Source organism: Chamaea fasciata, unplaced genomic scaffold (genome assembly GCF_029207755.1).
Source record: "Chamaea fasciata isolate MVZ Bird 193981 ecotype frontalis unplaced genomic scaffold, bChaFas1.0.hap1 SCAF_4, whole genome shotgun sequence".
In the NCBI taxonomy this organism is placed as follows: Eukaryota; Metazoa; Chordata; class Aves; order Passeriformes; family Sylviidae; genus Chamaea; species Chamaea fasciata.
Window position 1 is genome coordinate 72,291,723 of NW_027094089.1, and position 22,240 is coordinate 72,313,962.

A 22,240-nucleotide genomic window follows, 5' to 3' on the forward strand; every position below is an offset into this window, starting at 1 on the left:
CTGGATGCACGGCCCTGCCGGCGCTGAACCAGAGGCCTCTCTGCTCGCCGGGCCGCCCCTCGCGGTGCCGGTCGGTATTTGGGTCAGGCGCGACGCGGGCAGCCCGCACGGGTCCTGTCGGGCGCGGCTATAGGCGGCGGGCGCGGACTCTCCTCCCTCTTTTCTCGCTCGACAGCCGCGCGGAGAAGATGGGTGAGCGCCGCGCCGGGCCGGGGGCGGGAGCGGGGCCGGGATGAGGCTGCGGGATCCCCGGCGGTGCCCGCGGCGCTCCGCAGGCGCTGCCCGACCGCCTCCGGCCGGCTCGGTGCGGTGCGGGCAGCGCTGCAGGCCGTGAGGCCGCGGCCGCCATTACCCGCCGCATGCCCGCCATGGCCTCATGCCGCTTTCCCCTCATGGCTCCTTCCCCTCCTCACGCCGGCCCTGTCTCGCCCTGCAGGGAAGTGCCGAGGCCTCCGTACCGCTCGGAAGCTGCGCAGCCACCGCCGGGACCAGAAGTGGCACGACAAGCAGTACAAGAAGGCTCACCTGGGCACGGCGCTGAAGGCCAACCCCTTCGGGGGCGCTTCCCACGCCAAGGGCATCGTCCTGGAGAAAGTGTGGGTGCTCTTCCCGGTTGGAATAGGCGTCCCGGGGATGGATGCAGCTCCCACGAAGGATGGGGAAAAGCAGGGATTCGGGGTGTTTTTTTCCCTCTCCCAGGAACAGGAGAGAAAAAAACAATTAAAAAAAAAAGGAGGGGAAATATATATCTTGGGGGAAAATTACTTTTAAAAAAGAGAAGGAAGTTGGCACATATTACAGCAAAATGAGAAACGTGTGGGGTGTTGTTTTTTTTTTCAAAAATTAGGGAAAATGGGATTTTTGGGCAAGAATTTGAAAAATAAATTTCTTTAAAATTAAGAAAAAATGGGGAACTTTCATTAAAAATAGGGGAAAAGGCAAGTTTGTTTGTTTGGTTTTGTTTTGTTTTTTTTTTTGATAGGAGCTAATCAGGATTTTGGGCTTAAATGGAAAGAAAATTGTGTTTGTGTGTCATAGATCTGTAGTCTCTTTCTGCCTTTTTTCCCCTCTTTAATAATTTATAAATTTCATTGGGATGCTGCCAAGGCTCTGCTGTTGGGGCACTTTGTGATTTTGGTTGTTTCAGGGTTTTTAATCCTACTGAATTAGACTGCAGGTCATTTTAGTTTGTTTGTCTTAGGAAGCGGTATTTTATGGATTCATACATAAATCTAGATTAATATATATTATGTAATATTAAGTATTAATCCAATACTTCTAAACAGCTCACAGGTGTTGAAATACAGATAAATTTATACTGGATACAAGGTAAAAAAAGTTTATTCTGTGTTGAATAATGCCCCTCCTGGTCCAGCACACTGATTTTTTTGCTGGTTGGTTTCCCTTGCAGGGGGGTAGAAGCCAAGCAGCCCAACTCTGCCATCAGGAAATGTGTCAGGGTCCAGCTCATTAAGAACGGCAAAAAAATCACAGCTTTTGTCCCCAACGATGGCTGCCTGAACTTCATCGAGGTAATTGCCAAGAACCCTAAAACGTTGTGAGGAAAAGGTGTGAATAGCAGATTGATTGCATTAGCGCTGATTAAAGCTGTTAGTGGGTTGGGTTTCCTGGGTTTTGATCAAACAGCCTCTGTGTTCCCAGGCTGTGCTGGGGCAGGGCAGGTGCAGCTCCCGTGGGAGGTGTTTAATGCTGTATTTGGTGCTGACTCTGTCACAGGAGAACGATGAGGTGCTGGTGGCCGGGTTCGGGCGCAAGGGCCATGCCGTGGGGGACATCCCGGGTGTGCGCTTCAAGGTGGTCAAGGTGGCCAATGTGTCCCTGCTGGCCCTCTACAAGGGCAAGAAGGAGAGACCCAGGTCATAAATCCTCATCAGTCTGACAAGAACACCAATAAAATCTTTTTGAAGTTTAAAAGGAGTTTTCTGTGCTTCTTATTCAGGGGTTGCTGAAGGAGGAGATCACAAAAATCTTCCCACAGAAAATGAAAGCAAATTTCTCCCTAGATCTGGCCAAGGAAAAAGCCCAAACCCTAATATTCCTTTGGGACTACTAATCAGGAATGAAAATACCCTCTTAGGGGATGAGAAACTGCATGAGTTTTAATCCACGATTGTGAATAAGATCCTTCCTCACATCAAACATGGAGACTGGAAGTGCTTGGAATGGTGTTAATGGCAGCACTTCTGGTCTCAGCTGTGAGCACAGGCACAGAACTCTCGGATTTGCGCCTGAAGGGGTGATTAAACTATCTTCCCAACCCAGAGTTTCATCTGTGTTGAGTAAAAATTAACTGGCTGTTTTGGGGAAGGCTGCCAATTTGAAAATGCCTGTTCTAGTACACTAGGACTGTGCACTGACTTGGGTGTCTCTGAATTTTTACTGCTTAGTCAGATAAAAATGCGTAATTTGAAGGAGTTTCTTAATGCAGTGAAACCTCAGAATACCTCTTTGGCTAAAGTCAGAGTGAACAATTCTGTCATCACAACTGTAGTTGGTCTTGGTGATAAAAAGGCTCTGATTCAAACCATTTATTTATATAGGAATGAACGTGAAAATTCAACCATTTATATATAAGTGGAGAAGAAATCAAAAGAATACGTAGAGAGTTCTCTCCCGAGGCTTGTGTACTCAGATTCCTGGGGGAGGCAGAAGGGAAGGGGATTGTTCCCCCCCTCGCAGTTCTGAATCGCCAGAGGAGGAAGATGGAGCAGGCGCTGTCCTGAGCCAGTGTCGCCACCAGATGTCGCCACCAGATGTCGCGTCAGGAGCGGGGAGGGCGACAGCTGAAACGGAAATGCTCGAGCCAAGGACTTGTGTGGGTTCTGACAAAGGAAACGGGGAGAATCGGGCAAACGAAGGCTCCAGAGAGGCAGGAGAGCAGACCCGGGCTGGATCCAGGCTGTGGCTGAGCAGGTGGAGGAGCCCTGGGGGTGCTGTGGGGCAGAGCTGGGACCCCAAACCCCTGTGCTGGGCTGAGCCCCAGCGTGGGCAGCAGGGGAGGGGGGATTCTGCCCCTCTGCCCCCTCAGCTCAGACCCCACCTGCAGAGCTGCCCCAGCCCTGGGGCCCAGCACAGCAAGGAGCTGGAGCTGCTGGAGCCAGGCCAGAGGAGGCTCCAGGATGAGCAGAGGGATGGAGCAGCTCTGCTGGGAGGAAAGGCTGGGAGAGCTGGGATGGTTCAGCCTGGACAGGAGAAGCTTTGGGGTGACCTCAGTGTGGCCTTGCAGGGCCTGAAGGAGCTGCAGAAAGGATGGAGAGAGACAATTGACAAGGGCTGGAGGGACAGGACACAGGGAACGGCTTCCCAGTGCCAGAGGGCAGGGATGGATGGGATATTGGGAAGGAATTGTTCCTTGGGAGGGTGGGGAGGCCCTGGCACAGGGTGCCCAGAGAAGCTGCGGCTGCCCCTGGATCCCTGGCAGTGTCCAAGGGCAGGTTGGACTCTGGGGCTTGGAGCAGTCTGGGATAGTGGAAGGTGTCTCTGCCCACGGCAGGGGGTGGAACTGGATAGGCTCTTAGTCCCTTCCCACTCCAACCATCCTGTAATTTTTGATTGTGCCAGTGCCTAGAAATAGCTTCTATTACCTGAACACTGCAGGAAGAATTCAAAGATGAGCTGAGCCAAACATCACCAAATTGCTACTAGAGGGGGTTTAAGCCTAATAAATACGTGTTATACAACCCAAAATCCTCCGTAACAGAGGAGAATCCACAGCTGGCCATGTTTTCCACTTCACCACCAAAACTAATTAATATTTTCACTTATTAAAGCATTTGGCCAACCATGTGACACCAGCAATACCTGACTGAATAATAACGCTGCTACAAAGAGAAGCTGTTGTTTCATAACACACTTGAGGAAAGTGTTAAGAGGATGCTCTGTAATTCCATTCTATGTTCAAACACAGTGAAATCCCCTCTCCTTAAGGTGAATTTGTCTTCAGGAGGTGACAGCTACAGCAAGCTCTCGAGTGGGGAACTGAAAGCTTCCTTCTGGTGCGGGGTTTTTTAAGATTTTAATGAAATCCAAGAGATAACCTGTGTGACACCTTCCTAATCCTGAGCACTCAATACAGGGTTACTTTTGCAGCTCTCAGGTTCAGGCTTTTTTTTTTTTTTTTTTTTTTTTTTTGTTAATTCTAGGTAGTAAGAATTTATTGCTTAAAAAATGCACTAAATTCCTTCAAACACTTTTAAAAGCCTACATGTTACTAAAAATAGGTATAAATACCCATACACACGCTGTTCTCTAGAAGACCGAGAGTATTTTTCAGGAAATAATTGTAACTTCACAATTTAGAGGGAAGAGCAATCGTCCTTCCTTTGTGCTGGAACTGAATTTATATGTGTGCACTATAAATACAGATGTCCAAACAGACTCATGAAACCATCATCGTAGCAAAGGGGGGGGAAGTTCTTGAGAAAGTTTCGCTGAAATTCATGGAGTTGCAGCAAGAATTGATACTGATTACTTGAATGTATTTAGCTGTAATTAAGTAGTTCCACATTTCCTGCATGGAAAGGAATGTTCCTGTTAGTAACCAAAGCCACGCAACCTCAAATCTCCTGGCAGGGGGTTAAATACTTACCTGGTCATGCTGACACAAATGAGGGATTATGTATGTGGTTACCAACTGCATTCCACAGAAAAACACATTTTTTGGCTTAGGTGAACACATAAAATTAATTCTTCTTGATGATTCTGGCAACCGAGGCCAGGTATAAGACTGTTCTCTCTTAGAAGTCCCCACAAGTAAGGAACCTTCCTTGATGTGTCTTCCCAGATTAGCAAAGATGAACAACTGAGCAAATTTACAAATGTAAACTAGAAATTTTCTCCTTGGTAGGATGCAAGAATTCAGACAATGCATGTAGACAAAACTCAAGCTCAGGTCTAAAGATCTTCAATAGTTTCACTAAATAATGAATCGCAACGTAAACAAATCACAAAACAGTGCCACAATACACTTGATTTTTTAAAAAAATTATATATACATATATATGATTTTTATACATAAAATTTGCTTAAGATGTCATAAGGTATAAATGTAAACAGGAAATTGAATGCCTACCTCCCACCCCAGCCATTAAAAAGCAGATATCCAAATAGGCTTATTTATCTCCTTGGTCCCAAATATCTGTAAGCCTGTATTTGTTTCTCTATCTAATCTCCATGTATTTGAACTAACCAAGCTGTATTTTGGTTTTCCAGGTAAGTGTCAGGGAAAGCATTGATACTGATGAGACACTGCACTGTCACCTCGTTGTTTGAGCCCAGTACAGTGTGTAATGCCCTGGTCAAATAATCCTCTTCTTTGTTTGCAAATGGTTAATTAAGGTAGAAAGCAACAGATATTCAGACTTTTTCCATGTAGAGTAAAAATATTTATTTTCCTTTACATATAAACTGCACATTTTGAAGACTGAGTGCTTCTATTCCTTTGTTCCAGGGTATCACAAGTGAAGATCACAGAGCAGGGGTGAACATTTACCTGCTGTTGCCTCTTTTTGTTGGTTCTTCCTCCTAAGTCTCATTTAAATTTAAAAATGGGCTGTGTATGCAATTATCAAGCATGTGTTACCAAAAGCATTAAAAAAATCCATGTAGCTGCAGGCTATATTTTGTAAATCTTACATGGGGAAAATGGCTTTTCAGGTTGTTATGACACAGAACAAAATAAACAATGTGCTTTTATTATTAATTCCAAATGGCTGGCAAACGAAGTCCGCACCAATGGAATTTGAAGGACTCCACTCTGTATTCCATATCCACCAATGACAAGTAATGGAAGTTAAAAACATAATCTGAAAAACCAGAATCTGGATGCATTTCACAGTCCCCACTCTGACATGAAACACACTAGACTCTGTGTGCAAGTGACAATTGCTGAATGTACAGAGTAAAATCTGTGTTTCTTTGTCAGCTGCTCAGACCCTGTTTTACACTGCTAATAAAATGGGATTGGGAGAGAAGCCAGGATGGGTGGTAGGGAAGTTCCTCATAATCTGGTTCTCAGTGGCAGCACCATCAGGCAATTCCCCAAAAACCAACAGCCGTCAGAGAAGGCTGCCGAAGCAGTGCAGGGTCGGGAGCAAACCTGTGAACAACCACAACTACAACGAGAAACACTAATTGGGAACAACAGCAGCTCCCAGGGGGTACAGAGAGCTTCCCTGGCAGGCAGCAGAGCACGGCAGTGCCAGATGTTCCCACACGGCTGCTCCAGGCACCTGAGCTCCAGAGCTGGATGTGCTCACTCGATGCAGGCTCCAAGAGCTCTGTTTGTGACAGTCCTGACCCCGTTTGCTCTCTGAGGTGTGATGTGTGTGCAGTATTCCCGGGATGAGGATGTTCTTTGTGCTGGGGAACATGGGCTGCTCCCTCACCAGGCACTGGTGGAGAAGGTGGCTCCCATATGAAGCAGTCTCAGCCAATACCCTGACTGCCACAAGCCCACACCACATCACACAAGCATTTTTCTGTTTATGGTGCATTTTCTGCCCCACAGATGGTGCAGATTTTCTATGGGTAAGTTCAATAGATCCAGCAACTAGGCTCTGGCTTGTGCACCTGTGTGCAGCCTCACCAAGGGCACAGGGGCAGGAGGCAGGAGATGAGTGACTTCAAGGGAGGTCAGTCCCAAAGGAGGTCAGGTCTGCGTGGTGCTGGGAAGGTGTCCTCACAGCTGCAGCCAATGCCCACCGTCATCAGTGGCAAGTTCTGGCCAGAGAAAGAGCCATGAGCAACTATTTCCACTTTGGCATGGCTGACCAGCCAGGAAGGATCCTTCAGCATCATCCCTAGGGAAGTCTGCAGCAGCTTTATCACAGTCTAACCACTCCCAGTCCTTCAGCTCAGGGGTCTGGAGAGGCAACAGCAAACACACAAAACGACTTAAACTAAAATCCTTGCAGCAGTTATGCCAGACCCCCAATCCTGTGCTGGGGGAACCAATACAAAACGTTTCTCCTGAGAGAGACCTCAGGACATCAGGGACCCTCTAGACTCATGAAGAGTGTCAGCAATGGGCCGAGCACCTCTCTCTCTGTACAAATTTTCATTGCAAATCAAGTAAGGCAACAAGGCAGGCAGGTAAGCAAAACACTGAAAGGTGAGTCCTAAATTAACTGAACCAAGAGTTTCGAAGGAGGAGGTAACGGTTCTGCCATTTATCCATCTGATCTTTGGAACAGGAGGATGGGAGAGGAAAGGATGACTTCTTTTTCTCTTACCTTTCAGCCAAATCAGCATCTGTGCTCTGCTCAGGTGCCAGTTTTGCGTAACTCAAAGGCAGATTCAGGCCCACAACTGGGCCTATGGTACTGAGCCACAGTATGATGTAATTTGTACATCTAGGGGTAAAAAAACACAAAGCACCATGAACATATCATCCCAGATTTTCTGAATTGCAGACAGACAACAGTCACAAAACAACCTCAGATGAGGCTATTCCTTTATTTCTCCTATCACAAATGTATTTTAATTTTCAGCCCTGAAGTGACAATACAGAAATCTTATTCTGCTTGGACCAAGGAAGTAGCTTTGGCCATTTACACTCTGCAGCTGATTGACTTTACCAGCACTGCATAAAGCCTTGCAAGGCCCAGCAGTACCCCTCACCTGTGGCGTTCCTGTGAGCCACGCAGCACAGCAGAGATGAATTCATTAGTTCGACAGGGGTGCAGGACAAAGAAAGGCTGCCCGAGGATGGGGTGCTCCTGAGAGGCAACAGAATTTGCTTTGTCATGGAAGAGAAAAACAGAAAACTCATCACACGCATTTGGAAAAGACAAGGCAAGGTGCAATCTGCCCAGATGCAACTTTTCTCACTTCAGAATCCTAGCTCACATTGCTCTTCCTATCACAGTCGTGACAAATTAATACACATTGTATATATTACACATCAATAGTATACATTCTCCTCTGTTGAAGGAGAAATAAGATCAGTAACCAGGCTATGCCCACTATTTTAGTTAAAATGTCATGGTTTGCGAAAGCAACTCAAGTTACTGTATCAGTATTAACTGGATGAGGAGAGGCAAAGCTACTGTGTAAACCAGAGTCTGATCAAATGTAACACATAAAAATCATTCCCCTCAGGACACAAGGTCTTCCAGGATCCTGAGCCCTGGTATCTTCTCAGGCCGGTGTTACAAAATACAAATGGTTCCCTCTGGAGAGAAAGCAAGAAGGGAGAAGGAAGTGCTCTCAAGGTGGTTTTAACTTCCACTTGGTTCTGATGCTGAAAATGTTCTCACGAGGATCAATCCCTTCATGTCTAAGGGAACTTTAAAAAACTCCCAGAAGCCTCAGAATATACAAAAAAATGGTGGTCAGAAAGCTTTGTTTCACACTGCAAACAGGTAACTCATATAAGAATGCTACCATCTGCTGTTGTCAAAAGTGAATCGATGCAGTTTTTTCTTTGAAAAAAAGTAGTATTTTGAATTAAAACCCCCTTTTCATTATCTGCTCAAATTAACTTAGACCGCCAAATAATTCCAGAAAATACATGGATTGTGCCAATGATATACCTCAAAGACAGCAAAAAAAGTATATGGTTAATAACATTTACAAAACTATTACATAAAGAAAAAAAAAGTAAATTGTGCAAAAAATTTCAGTGAGCTCCCTTATACAGGAGATGAGTGTAAGAGACAGCACAAATTCCCAGAAAGGAGAGAAGTAACCTGGGTTTAAGTGACTTGATTCTCTGAACAAGGCATAAAGATAATTCCCAAAGCTGAATATTCAGCCTGAAGTTATTCCCAACTATCCTGACCCCCAGTATTTGATTCTACCCTGCACTTCTTGCTTCAGCAAACCACCAGTGGTTTTTTAAATAGTTTATTATGTTTGCATTCTGCATCTTTCTTTTAGTCCTCTTCTTGCAACATGACAACAAAGTGACACTGAAAACATTCCCAGACGCAGGAATTCCATGCTACTCAAAAGACAGGAATGTGTCACACACACTGAGAGGAAAACCACAAAAGTACCAGAGACCAAAAGAAACCCTGAGCCAAGAGCCATTAAGGAGCAGCCTTTAAAAAGCAAAAAGGCTGAGGTGGGGATGAGAAGCTTGTGGAGCATCAGGGAAAACACTCTGAGAGCATCAATTCTGATTCAGTCAAGTGCTACATTCCAAATCCTGTACACAGTGGCATCCTCTGAGGCTCTGATGTACACTCAAGGTTAAACAACTGACACAGCAGCTCTGAGGAGGAAGCATGGGGATGCTGCCAATAAAAATGAGGAGTTATCAAAGCCCTGAATGATTTCAGAATTGGTAATGCGCTACAGAGCCTCTCACTGCCAGGCCCCCAGCCTGCCCAGGTGCCAGCCTGCCCTGAGAGAGGGTGAGGTGTCTGCAGTGGGATGAACCCCAAGTCCTTCTCAAACACTGCCAGAAAGGTGAAAATGAATGTAAGTTTGTGCTGCATCAGCTTCATGAGCATTAGTTCACTGCCTGCTGCACTTACCTGGCAGAATAATGACACTCCACATGCACTGAAATGTATCCTGAGCAAAATATTAGGGCAGCAATTCCACCCTTCACGTAGGCTGGTCCAGTGCCAGTTACACCAAAAATATAAAGTCCTACTGGGACTTCATGAAGGAAAAAAAATGCTAAACAATACAAACAAAATATATGTATCATCCCACTTCTTGTTTACAATTAATCTTTTTCCAGTCAGACATGCACTAGGGCAGTGTGAGAGTTTCAAGTCAATTCCCACAAGCACTTGTTGGCGTTGTACTGAGAGAACCCATCTGCAGGTTGCTCACAACTCTTCTGGGCAGTAATACTCTGACCCACAGTTTATTTGAAATCAACAGCATTATTTTCTGGGATCTGTCTATGATTTTGGATCTATCCAGCTATGAGGCTGAGTTACAGGAGGGCCTGTTCACCACCACACGCTGGAGTCCATCACACATCTGCATATCCCTCTGAGTCTGACCCAGCTAGGATAGGGAAAGAATATTTTCAGAGGCAGACACCAGAGCTGCTGTATTTGGAAGCTCAAAATGTTGCTTCATTTGTTTTCTGTAGAAAGACTTTTCTCCTAGGTGATGCAGGAAAGATGTGTGAGGATGTTCTGTGCCTGCTGCTGTAGCTGTTGCCTCAACTCCTCCCATTAAAAAAACCTGGGAGAGAGAGATAGATGAAAGACACAAAATGTCCCATGGGATTGACTGAAAATGAATCACAGAGTCCTGGAATAGTATGGGTTGGAAGGGACCTTTAAGGCCATCCAATGCCACCCCTGCAATGGGCAGGGGCACCTTCGACTATTCCAGGCTGCTCCAAGCCCCACTGTCCAACCTGGCCTTGGACACTGCCAGGGATTCAGGGGCAGCCACAGCTTCTCTGGGCCCCATGTGCCAGGGCCTGCCCACCCTCACAGGGTACAATTCCTTCCCAATATCCCATGCAACCCTTCCCTCTGGCAGTGGAAAGCTGTTCCCCCTTGTCCTGAACCTGGTTTGTTCAGGAATGCCAGCCCAGGCTGGATTTGAGTGAGCACTGGCAGCACAGTTCTCTGTTCATTGTCTGCGCAGGTACAGCCCTCCACATACAGACGCTGAGCAGGGAAATGTCACAACACTGATCTGAGCAGTGGCAAAGACTGGGCAGTTCCCAAGCACAAGTATAATTAAGACTAAACTTCTGTCAGATTGGATTAAGTCATTTTATCAAGCAGTCTTCATGTCGGATTTAAACCAAAAATAAACATTACTTCAGATAACGGGTAATTGTCTGTAGGTTTCTGTACCGTGCTCTGCTGCTCTCCTCCCCAGTCAGCAGGAATTTTGTTGTCAGTACATCTCTTGTAACAGCACCATTTATTTTCTCTGTCATAACTGGAGCTCTTCCAGAGGTAATGGCTTCTATTTTCTCCAGTGCTACATTAAACTGCCTTCAAGCATCCATCACAACATTTATGGTCTCTCCATTGATGACAGTGCAGGGGATTTGTGCCTGAAACTGCCTCTTCCCCAAGCTAGTTTGCATGATGTTGCTTTGCAAAAATAAATTCACACAGGGGTGTCAAAAATTTCACACAATTCTGCATTCCTACCTGCACACACCACAGCCAGTGCCAATTGATTCCAGACATTTTCCCAGCAGCATTCAAAACCCCAGTCACCAGATCAGAAAAAGAAGGCAGAATTAATAAATCATGCCCCCCATAATCTCTTTCATTTAGGAAAAGGAAACAGTGATACAATTACTAAATAGGATACAAGTTTTTCCCCTTCCTCCCAATTTCTGACCACATCTACTGAAACAAAAGGCTGGGTTTAAGTAAAAATTCTTCCCTCAAGATTATACCACAAGTAATTTATGTTCTTGAACTCATGGTCTATCTTCTTTTTCATTCTTTATTTTCGTACACATCAATAACTGTTAATATAATCCAACTCTACATGTTCAGAAAGAAGGCAGGAAGATTTCTCTCTTCAGACTGACCCCAAGTCCCAAAACCAGAACAGTAACTGCACACATGGAACTTCAAATGTGTGCAACTTGAGGTCAAAGAAATTTTCCTCTAATAATGGAATTTCTACAATGAAAACTCTGTTACTATGGAATCCCTATGTTGCAAGCACAACAGTTAAAGAACTGTAATGACACAGGAAACTTTTATAATCCTGATAGAAGGTGTAAAGCACAGTAACAAAGCTGTTGGTAGCAGAGTAACTGTACAGGTCTTCTCCATCCTACTGACTCAGGATTATCCTGGATTTTGGGAAGAATTGTTCCCTGTGAGGGTGGGCAGGCCCTGGCACAGGGTACCCAGAGAAGCTGTGGCTGCCCCTGGATCCCTGGCAGTGACCAGGGGCAGGTTGGACAGTGGGGCTTGGAGCAGCCTGGAATAGTGGAAGGTGCCCCTGCCCATGGCAGGGGATGGAATGGGATGAGCTTTCAGGTCCCTTCCAAGCCAAACCAGTCTGGGATTCAGTGACCTGGGACAGATAATGTATTTATGGTCACTGACTTCAATTCACAACCAGAGGCCAAGTCATCCTACTGGCATAACTGAGGAAAGTTTCCCCAACTTTGCAACAAAACACAGGAACCCCACCAAATCCAGAAGCTGAAGATGGAACAACCTCCCCTGCCTGTGACACATGCTGAGAACTGACAGGCAAGTGCCACTGCCACAGCTCTTCTGCTTTTCTCAGACAATCAAGGCAGGTCTGCACTGGCACCAAGCCAGGGAAAGCATGAAGGGACCCCAACGAGACAAAGAAATGCAAACTAGCCCCGTAAAGCAGATTTCTGTTGTTACTGAGCTTGTCTTTGTCGGAGGAGGCTGCAGAGTGGTTTGATTTACACTCCAGCAGACAAGCAGTTGCAGCTGTCCCCATCATTTAATGTCCCCATTCCCCGTGTGCTCCCGAAGACCCACAACCAACTTCAGCGACAATTTTTTATTAACACTTCAACTACTTCCAACACCACACAGCCAATTAAGCTGGATTCTATCCTTCTTTCATCAAATACCAAGTCCAAGACGAAAAGGCAATTAAATGGCTATGTTTTCCTGAGGAAAGCAGAGATGCTTTGGCAGATCCTATAACACAGAAATACAAGGACATGTAACACAGCCAGAATTTCTCTGAGATGAACCACGCCTACCACTTTGCATCTGCTGTTTCAAATCCATCATGGATCCCAACGAAGGTGCCTTCCAAACCAAACCATTCTGTGATTCTGTAATTCATATTTTACACCCAATTCTGCCTGATTCTATAGTATTTACAGTTTTGAAGAGGTAGTAATTATTTTTTACATTTTATAACTTTATTATTTTATTGAAGGTATTAAATAGCTAACACAAGATCCCTGAAAGGCAGGAGAGGTCATTCAGGACAAGCAAAACAGTAATCAAGAATAGCCAACACTCCTGATCCATAATTACGTATTTTATACATATATGTAATAAGGTTTGAATTATTAATTTTAAGAACAGGAGGAATCAAAGCAGTAGGTGACACTCAGGCATGTTTCTATAGCTTAACAAGCTTCTTTTAAGGCTTTAAAGCTTCTCACAAGCACGTAACTTATGCATTTAGGATTTTTCAAGAAAACTTTATACTTAAAAATTGGCAGGTCCATAGTTATATTGTCAAGAAATGGCATCTCAGCCATTTTCCTAAGAAATAAACAGATGATTCTTCTTCTGTGCTTGCCAAAAGTAGATTAATTCAGTTGTCACCATTTTAGTTATGTAGCATATAGTCTTAATTAATTACTATTTAAAATCTGTTCTTAAGTTATGAGATTCATCTAAGGTGCAAAACTGAACGATCCAACAAGCTGTGGAAGTATGGAAAAGACACTGGAGACAGATTTCCTACCCTGATTAAAAGAAATTATAAAGGGAAAAAAAAATCAAAACAACAAAACAACAAACTCAAACCCATGCTGGCATTTGACAAGAGTGGTCTGAAAGGGTTCATCCCATAATCCCAGAGATACCAGTAGATGCCCCAGCAGTGGCTCCTGCCTCCCCCAGCAGCATCTGGGACAGCAAAAGCCTGGGCTCCCTCTGTGGTTCACTCCCCCTGCACTGCTCCAGCAGATCTGCACCACGGGCACTGGAGGACACACTCCTGCCAGGTAATTTTGCATCCACTTATGGACAAGTGGCCTCATGAATTTGTCTAAATGCTTTTGAACTGCTGACACCATCTGCTGCCATCACTCAAGAGCACAGGTGCTTAGGTATAAACTGCTTTCTGTTAGCACAGATACCTAATTCCCATTTCAGTGGACCTTAAAATGCTTTATTAATAAAGTAAGGGGTAAAAAAAAAGTTTACGATGCCTTGTGGCCACTCCAGTGGCCTTTCAGATGGATCTGAGTGTGCCATATTTGATCTTCACTTTTTTCATACTGTGCAGTCAATGCTGTTGTGTAATTTAGGATTTTTCCATAAGGGGGGAACATTCAGTAGGCAAATTCATTCCAGTAGTGAACAGCCAGCAGTCAGTTGTGGGGGGAAGACAGAACAGAACCCACCTCAGCTTAAAAGGAGAAATGTCAGACCAGGATGGGACTATGCTCTTAAAACATACTCCACAAATCTCTGCTTGGGAAGCTCTCTGGAAGCAGAACCACTCCTAGATAAATTATGTGTAAATGCAATGCACAGCACTGAAACAGATTTTTCCACAGAAGAAGAAAATAATCAAGAGAATCAATACTATTACATTGTGATTTGATTAATTACAAATCTGCACAAAAAATATTACTGAACCTTCATTTCAGAATAATTCACGTAACAATAGTACAAGGACTTCAAAGTCTGTCCTGAATTATGCCCAGGAAACTGGTAGGGAACTTCATATTGCTTTTATCTCTGAATGCAAATTATCGTAGAATCCTGGAATGATTTGGGTTGGAAGGGACTTCAAGTCCATCCAGTGCCACCACTGCCATGGGCAAGGACACCTTCCATTATTCCAGGCTGCCCCAAGCCCCAGTGTCCAACCTGGCCTTGGACACTGCCAGCGATCCAGGGGCAGCCACAGCTTCTCTGGGCACCCTGTGCCAGGGCCTCCCCACCCTCCCAAGGAACAATTCCTTCCCAATATCCCATCCATCCCTGCCCTCTGGCACTGGGAAGCCGTTCCCTGTGTCCTGTCCCTCCAGCCCTTGTCAACTGTCTCTCTCCATCCTTTCTGCAGCTCCTTCAGGCCCTGCAAGGCCACACTGAGGTCACCCCAAAGCTTCTCCTGTCCAGGCTGAACCATCCCAGCTCTCCCAGCCTTTCCTCCCAGCAGAGCTGCTCCACCCCTCTGCTCATCCTGGAGCCTCCTCTGGCCTGGCTCCAGCAGCTCCAGCTCCTTGCTGTGCTGGGTCCCAGGGCTGGGGCAGCTCTGCAGGTGGGGTCTGAGCTGAGGGGGCAGAGGGGCAGAATCCCCCCTCCCCTGCTGCCCACGCTGGGGCTCAGCCCAGCACAGGGGTTTGGGGTCCCAGCTCTGCCCCACAGCACCCCCAGGGCTCCTCCATCTGCTCAGCCACAGCCTGTGCTGGTGTCTGGGATTGCCCTGACTTAGGCCCTGCTGAGCTCCATGAGGTCCCCATCGTCCCACTCATCCCTGGTCTCCACTTGGACATGGACTCAAGTCCCCAAGTGTGACCACCCAGTTCCATCCCTCACCATCCAGGGGTCCATCCAGCAGACTCATAGCCCACCAGCTCAGAGACAAGGATGTCATGTCAGCGTCAAATGCCTTGCACAATTCCTGGTAGATGCCATCACCTGCACATCAGTCAGCTGCTTATCCATTAAGCTTCTTTATTTACTCTACATTTAGTGTTAGTTCATTATTTGGTCTTCTCTCTCTATGAAATCAGTTTGACTAGATTATTGTCCATGAAGTCTTATGGGGAAAAGATGACTAAACTGTAGGGCAGCTGAACATTATTAACCAGTGGCTAGTTTTAAAATAAAACCTTCTTGGTAGCTTGTACAACACTACAGCTTGGTTTAAACCCCAGGAGTTCAACACATCGTAGAATATTTTAGTGGTAAATAAATACCCACCCAGCTTTGCCATCCTTGTATCTTCCCCCTGTCAAATAGCTTTCCAGTCTGTACTGGTAAGACTCCTTTTTCTCAGGAAGTTGTACTAATAATTTTCCAAAAATATTAGCAGGGGATCCATAGCAACTGTTGATGCAACTCAAATTCGTTAAGAGCGATCCTAGCAACCTTCTGTTAAGAATACTGTATACAGCCTCCCCCACTTAGCAAAATCCCACAATATGGCAAGAAAGACTTGTATGTCTAAGAATAGCTACCTTACCACATTTTTCAAAATGACTGAGCCGTAATGATTTAATTCTTCCCTATCACATTTTCAGCAAGATGTGCCTCTACAACACTATATCAATGTGTTCTCTTCAGAGTTTTGACTTTCTCCTTTTTTAAATCACACTATTAACATCCCTGACATTTTAGAAATAATGTTTATAGATTTTTCTGTTAACACTGCTATAAATTAAGTGATGTAATGGACAGGATTATTGAGGTACTATAAAGAACGTGTCCTCCAGATTCCTAACTCCTGGTTGAAAAAGACTCTGGATTAACTCAGAAATGGGTGCAGTTCTGTGCTGTGATTCAAGCAAACCCATAGTTTGGGTTTGCTTGAATACTTCTGATATGACAGAAAGGACATATTAAAACTACCTGCTAAGTATCAAATGACAGAAGAAAAACACCTTGTTTAGATGACACTGAGAAATGAATGGTCGAGAAAAACCAGATGCTAAATTCCTGATCACTCACTATTCAGAAACAGGATACAGTCAGTTCAGAATGGTTTGAATTACTTTATCTGCAGCAACAGTAAATGGCTAAACCAGGAAAATACTCATTTATTGCTGGCAAATCCAGAACCAAAGTGTCACATATGAAATGTGTCCCCTCCAGGGCTGGAAGCACTTTGGTAGCAGAAGTAATTGCATCTCAACAGCATTGGTTAAAAAGGAGGGGAGCCATGTATGGTCACATGTACTCCACAGCTTCCAGAATCCTTTGGAATCCTGACTCACAGATTAATTTTTAAGACTATTTCTGTAGGATCTTCAAGTCACCAAGTTTTGTTCTTGTTTTATGGGGCAGTTTTTCAGCCCCTGAGCCTCCTGTAATAATGCAATTCGATTTCTATCCTTGGATCTTTGATTTTACATTCCATCATCACTAAGCATTGATTAAGCCTTAGCACATATACCTGATTGTGTTTACGACTTTGTTTCCTCAGGGGAAGGTCAGGCTTTATGACAACATCACTCTGTTAAAATCAAAATCTGTTGGTGATGCTACTGACTGTGATCAGCTTCATTCATCAACTTAAAAAATTCTTGTGCTAGTTTGCTTCCACACAGAAAAAAATTAATGGATGGCATGGATTAGCAGAAGTAACAAGAATCAAAAATGGACTTGGGCACCTGTGTCCATAGAATTATTTATATTAACAGTCAGCTTCATCATGGTCTTAGAAACATGTTTGTCAGAGTGTTGTCTCTCCCCCTGTTGAAATCCTTCTGCTTTGCCTACACTTTTATAAATATCTATCAGGGAAAAAAAATCATGAAGAAACAGTAGTGTCTTTACCCATTTTTTTTTAATCCCTTATTCCACTATTATTGAATTTCAGAAGGTGCCTGAGACATCAATGAGTCTCAGTTTACCTCCTAATAGGTGACTGTACCCATCAATCCAGCATCATTCCACACTCTGGAAAATACTTGGATGTGAAGGCTACACCAGTGTCTTGGATCTTGATGAAGGCACCTCAAAACAGGTGTGGAGCCCTCAACCACAGCAGGATGAAAATTCACACCCTGACTATGCCTACCCAAACCCGTCCTAACAAAAAAAGGACTTTCAGTTTAGCATTTCCAGCTCCACAGAGAAGAACCAATCAAGGCCACAAAGTCTGAAGTTCTGGCTATAATCACAGAATCACTCTCTGCTGCTCCACATCTCTCACTCATCTTCAGAGAGGTTTTGTCCTGGGTTGTAGTATAGGATGTGCACAAAGTATTCTATCACCATCTTCATGAACTGTTGAATCCAGGTGGGGCAGTGTTTTCCCAGACCCCCTCCCTCTGGGCCATTATCTTCTGTTAATGGCCCATCAAATGCCTTGCCCATGACTCATAGATAACTCCCTCCAGGAGCTATCTCTGTTTAATGGGCCATCAAGGACCCCCTGCATGACTCATCATCCCATTGTGAGATGCTCCGTCCAGGGGGAGGAACCAAGCATTCTCACCTGGATAATCTGGGGTTTGGGACAGTACGGGGGGCCCTTAGCCACTGGATTCCCAGAGGACCAGAGCTACCAGACCTTTCTACAGGATCACTGCTTCAGGAAGACCACCTCATCTGGACTGCTTCCATCACCCTGCTCAGGTTGTATTCTGACTCTGTCAGTGGTCTTTTGTATTATTGCCATCTATTTTATTTTACTTTCTTTCCTTTCTTCCTGTTAAATTTTATCTCTGACTTCGAGCCTCTCATTTGTTTTGCTTTCAAACCACTACAGGTTTCCAAAATGATAAAAGGTCAAATGCAGCCTCTACAGATCAACTCTGTATTTGTTATCCATTTTTTTTTCTTTAAATTCCTGGTTCTTACACCATGCAATACCACGAGACAAAGTATGTTCACCTTCATATTTGGGAAGATTTCTCCCCATTTGTCTCATTTCTGTTCTCCACCTTTATTTTTTTTTTTTCTTTTTTTCTTTTTTTTTTTTTCTTCTTCCCCCCCCCCCCCCCCCCCTCGTTCTTGCAGGGTTTTATTCTCTCAATTTGCCTCACCATTTAGCATTTGACCATGGCACTTTTGGGCTGCGGCCTTCTTCACTGGGGACATTACACACACTATTTATTACATTTATTACACACAGACAGAAGGCCAAATAAGTTTGAGCTGTTAAGGCAGTGCCACCATGTATTTGTGTATAACTAATATCTTATAAATAACTAATATAAATATTATACATCATACATATATATTTATATGGTATTTAAATTACTCATATAAATAAATAACAAAAAAGCACCCAGCAAGTTACAATTCAGGAGATGGGGCTGCAATATCTGTAACTCCACTTCTGAATCCTCCTAAAAAGAAGCTGAAAATCACAGTTGGCAACATTTCTGTAAGGCAACAGTAATCCATAAATACTCCTTAATTTTCCTGTCATTGCAGAATTAAGCCACTTCCAGCTCACACAGATCTTACCAGGTGTGCTAAATTGATGTCATTATAAGTCATCAGGAAATACCCACAGAGACCTGTAGCAACATTTGGAAGTTTTGTCAAACAGCTGTGTGTTCTAATTGATTTGTATTATTTAAAACAGCTAAAGCAAGTTATCGCCGGATGTAGAGAAGGGATGACTGAAGACCCCAGGGAGATTTAACTCACAAGAAAGCCAATCACAGGAACTTCATTTGAGCATTTTAAGATTATTACTAGAGGAAGTGCAATTAAATCATCACCATTTATCAATTATCATTATAAAATACTATGCAACCTTATCATGTTAATTTATTTATGAGAAGGTAACTAGTTGACTTCTGCTTTTTGCAGTAATCTAGTCAGGAAAAATATTTAAAGATGCTTTATCTGGAAATGAGCATAACTTTCCACTGTAATCAAAAGTAACTACAGAAGTCCAAATTTTACCTAAAATTTGGAAATGTCAAATATCTCCACTCTTTGTAGCTTGTCTCAGTTCCTGAGATGTATTCCACCACAGAGGGTGTACGCCAAAATCCAGCTGTATCAGAAATGTGCACAGGCCTGCCACCCTCATTTCATAAACACAGGGGGAGAAAGTCCCAAAAAGTCAGTAAGCCTTTCTTTCCTGGTCTGCCAATCACAGTGCAGATCAGCCCTAGTTAAAAGTTAAGCACCATGCATGGACCCTTGGCAAGCTCACTTTTTCTTCCCAGTGGTGGAGTGCTTGTAGCATCTAAAATTTGTATCTCTTTTGGATTAAAAACCTAAACCTTTTTACTTTGCTGCTCATGTGTAGCTGAGTGCCCAAGCCTGATTTGATGAGTTTGCCCAGTGACTTGCATTATAGGATCTGTGTCCCTGCAGGCAAAGCCTAACCCACATAACAAAATGGGTCAGCAGAAAAGCAGTAAGGCAAGACAAAACTCCGTATTTCAGTTCAGAACCCTGATTCATTTGACAGAGAAAAGCAGTTTTTTTCTTGTAGACCTGACTCTTGCTTTGATCTGATGCTTGCAGGCTAGTTGTCATTATCTTCCATAATCTCCTTATTTAACAGAAAGTCACATTTTGCAGCTGTTAACTCTGCTAATTTCTCCAAAATGTTCTTCCTGTGTTTGTCACTGCACTCACAATTGGCTGTACCACCTCTGGAGGGTGTCCCAGAATCAGATTCATCATTCCACACATTTTGCCACCCAAAACTCCTGTTTTTGCAGGAATTTATGTGTATGTATCCCCCACACACCTCCAGCTATTAGATGCAGGACAGTTTTTACTTTACTGTCCCTTAAGAAGCAAAAATAATCCCCGTGCAGGAGTGACCTGGTTTTCCTTTTGGCTTTCACAACTGATTTCACACATTCCAAACATCCCGTTTATGCTTTATTCTCAGTAGTGTTGCATTATTACATTATGTTATTAAAACACAATTTCCTCATCTTCATTCACAGACAAGCCAGGTAATTAATGCTTCATGTGAAAAGTGTGTAATATAAGAACCTGCCAGCTCACAACTGGAATTCAGACACGCACAGCAACCACCAGAAACACCCATGGCTTGGTAGGTTCTCAGGAATCTGCTGTAAGTAAATAATAGTCTGTGGCTGAAAACACAGTAATGTTGCTTGTGTTCCCATGGCTGAGCACCATCTACAAACAGGCATCCTGTAATTAAACTGTGTTATTTGAATTCAAGGAGCACCTGTAGGACCCAGTGGATGTTACATTCTTGTCATGCTGTTGTGGCAAGAGACCTGAGTGCCTGGAAACAGCTAAAGCCAAAAAAAAAAAAAAATACGAAGGGAAGGGGAAAGAGAGAGGACACATTGGTATTTTGGTCTGATGGGAAAAGAGCTCACACCTGGAGAGTCTCAATTCTTTGTCAGATTTGCTCATGAGACCTGGAGCAAAGGGAAGACACCAGTGGAACTAGCTCAGCTCTGAGCCATGTGGCACTATTAGACAGCACCAACATATTTTTCAATAGGAAATCAATTTTCCCTTGTTCAATCCTGAAGACTGCATGTCTATTTAAAACTGAAAATAACACACAGTCTTTTTGGGTAGTTTGATTACCAGATAATCCGTGAAACGTTACACTGATATGTTTTATTTACATAAATAAGTCTGCTTTTGTATTTACCCAAATTCACGATTACTCAGAAACTGACTGATTTTTTGAGGACTGGCTTTGGAAAAGTATTTTAAATGTGAGATACTATCAAAGCAAGCCTTAAATGGTGAACATTTATATATCCTTCAAAATCCAGGACTGAAACTATTGCTGGTAAATGGTTCAGCATGACAGGATATAGACACGTATTTTTTTATTATTATTTTAACTTTTTTTTCCTTGCGTCCAAGAGAGGAGTAAGGCCACTGAGGATCCAGGCATATATCACATTCCCCAATTTCATGAAGGACCAGAGGATTCTCACCTGCTGTGTAATAGTGTCCCAGGGCCCCTCCTGCAGACGATCCTGGTAGGATGCATGAACACTTCCCCATATTTCATCCAGAGTTAAAGGCCTTCCATCTGGGGGAAGAAACAACCACCTTCAGCCAAAGCTCTTAAGTATGCTGTATCTTCAATACAGAACAGCAAAATTAATACTGAAAACTGCTCAAATCCTGACTGAAGGTACACACAAATCAACCCTAAGTTCCCTGATCAGTTTTCTTCTCTGTCACTTGAGAGTGAAGAAGAAAATCATGCTGATTGTAAGGCGTGACGTGTAACTAGTTTTGTAAAACAAAGTTTTGATAAGGTGGATTATAAACCGCAAAATAACACCATGAAGAGTCACCTACTGTAAACATATGCAACTCATAGTGAGAGAGTGAAGAAAATCCAAGGAACAAAACTGCAGATAAGTTTACTGTATTTTGGAGTAAGTTTTCTTGAGCTCCATTTATACAGTATTGTTGCATCAGATTTTTAGCTGTGATGCTAGAATTATGCTAAAATATTAGTGTCAACCATGTAGAGAATAAGCATGTCTATTTTTAATGAACAATTGTTTATGGCAAACAGTATTTCGATAGACTTTCAGTAAGTAGCTTCATCTTGGCATTTATCAGGTGTCAGAAACCATCATCCTCTGATAATCAATTTTATTCTACTGACATTTTTATGTCTGTAAAATGAAAAAGATTTATTCACACAATTAACACTTGAATGCCATGTTTAGAAAGAAATTCAAACCAGCTGCCTACAGCCTCTGTTTTATTTTCTGCACATACTTATAAAAAAGCACAAAGTTCTGAACTTATATAAGCACCCCATAGCGGAATCAGGTGGCAAATGAAGTATCTGAGGGGGTAACAGCACATTAATCAGCTTTTCCATGCTATCATCAGGAAGGTGAGACTTGTTAGACCATCACATCCACTGTCTTGTGATGACAGGTACCAGCTCAGTGTTGCAGACA

General features: G+C 43.7%; 2 protein-coding genes across 4 annotated transcripts in view; one reads left to right on the forward strand and one right to left on the reverse strand.

Annotated features, from left to right (window-relative positions):
• Positions 1-37: 37 nt before the first annotated feature.
• On the forward strand, positions 38-1,935 carry RPS23 (ribosomal protein S23). Its single transcript, XM_066181946.1, has 4 exons — positions 38-192; positions 437-596; positions 1,412-1,532; positions 1,738-1,935. The coding sequence occupies exons 1-4, from the start codon at positions 189-191 to the stop codon at positions 1,882-1,884; spliced, it is 432 nt and encodes a 143-aa protein (XP_066038043.1). The 5' UTR covers positions 38-188; the 3' UTR covers positions 1,885-1,935.
• Positions 1,936-2,737: 802 nt separating this feature from the next.
• The window catches only part of ATG10 (autophagy related 10), a 68,895-nt gene continuing 49,392 nt past the window's right edge, over positions 2,738-22,240 (reverse strand). The window contains exons 5-8 of one of the 3 annotated variants that reach the window (XM_066181948.1): positions 21,248-21,345; positions 7,642-7,739; positions 7,254-7,373; positions 2,738-2,804 (exon numbers count right to left, since the gene is read on the reverse strand). In XM_066181948.1, the coding sequence (XP_066038045.1) occupies positions 2,783-2,804; positions 7,254-7,373; positions 7,642-7,739; positions 21,248-21,345 (338 nt within the window). In that variant the 3' untranslated portion in view covers positions 2,738-2,782. Of the gene's footprint in view, positions 2,805-3,427; positions 6,884-7,253; positions 7,374-7,641; positions 7,760-21,247; positions 21,346-22,240 lie in introns of those variants that run through there. The other 2 variants (XM_066181949.1, XM_066181950.1) reach the window with 2 other exon arrangements.

Bases quoted from the DNA above. Each gene is read 5' to 3' on its own strand.
- RPS23 (XM_066181946.1), top strand. The intron at 597-1,411 runs GTGGGTGCTCTT...TTTCCCTTGCAG, and splicing joins GGCATCGTCCTGGAGAAAGT to GGGGGTAGAAGCCAAGCAGC. The intron at 1,533-1,737 runs GTAATTGCCAAG...ACTCTGTCACAG, and splicing joins GCTGCCTGAACTTCATCGAG to GAGAACGATGAGGTGCTGGT.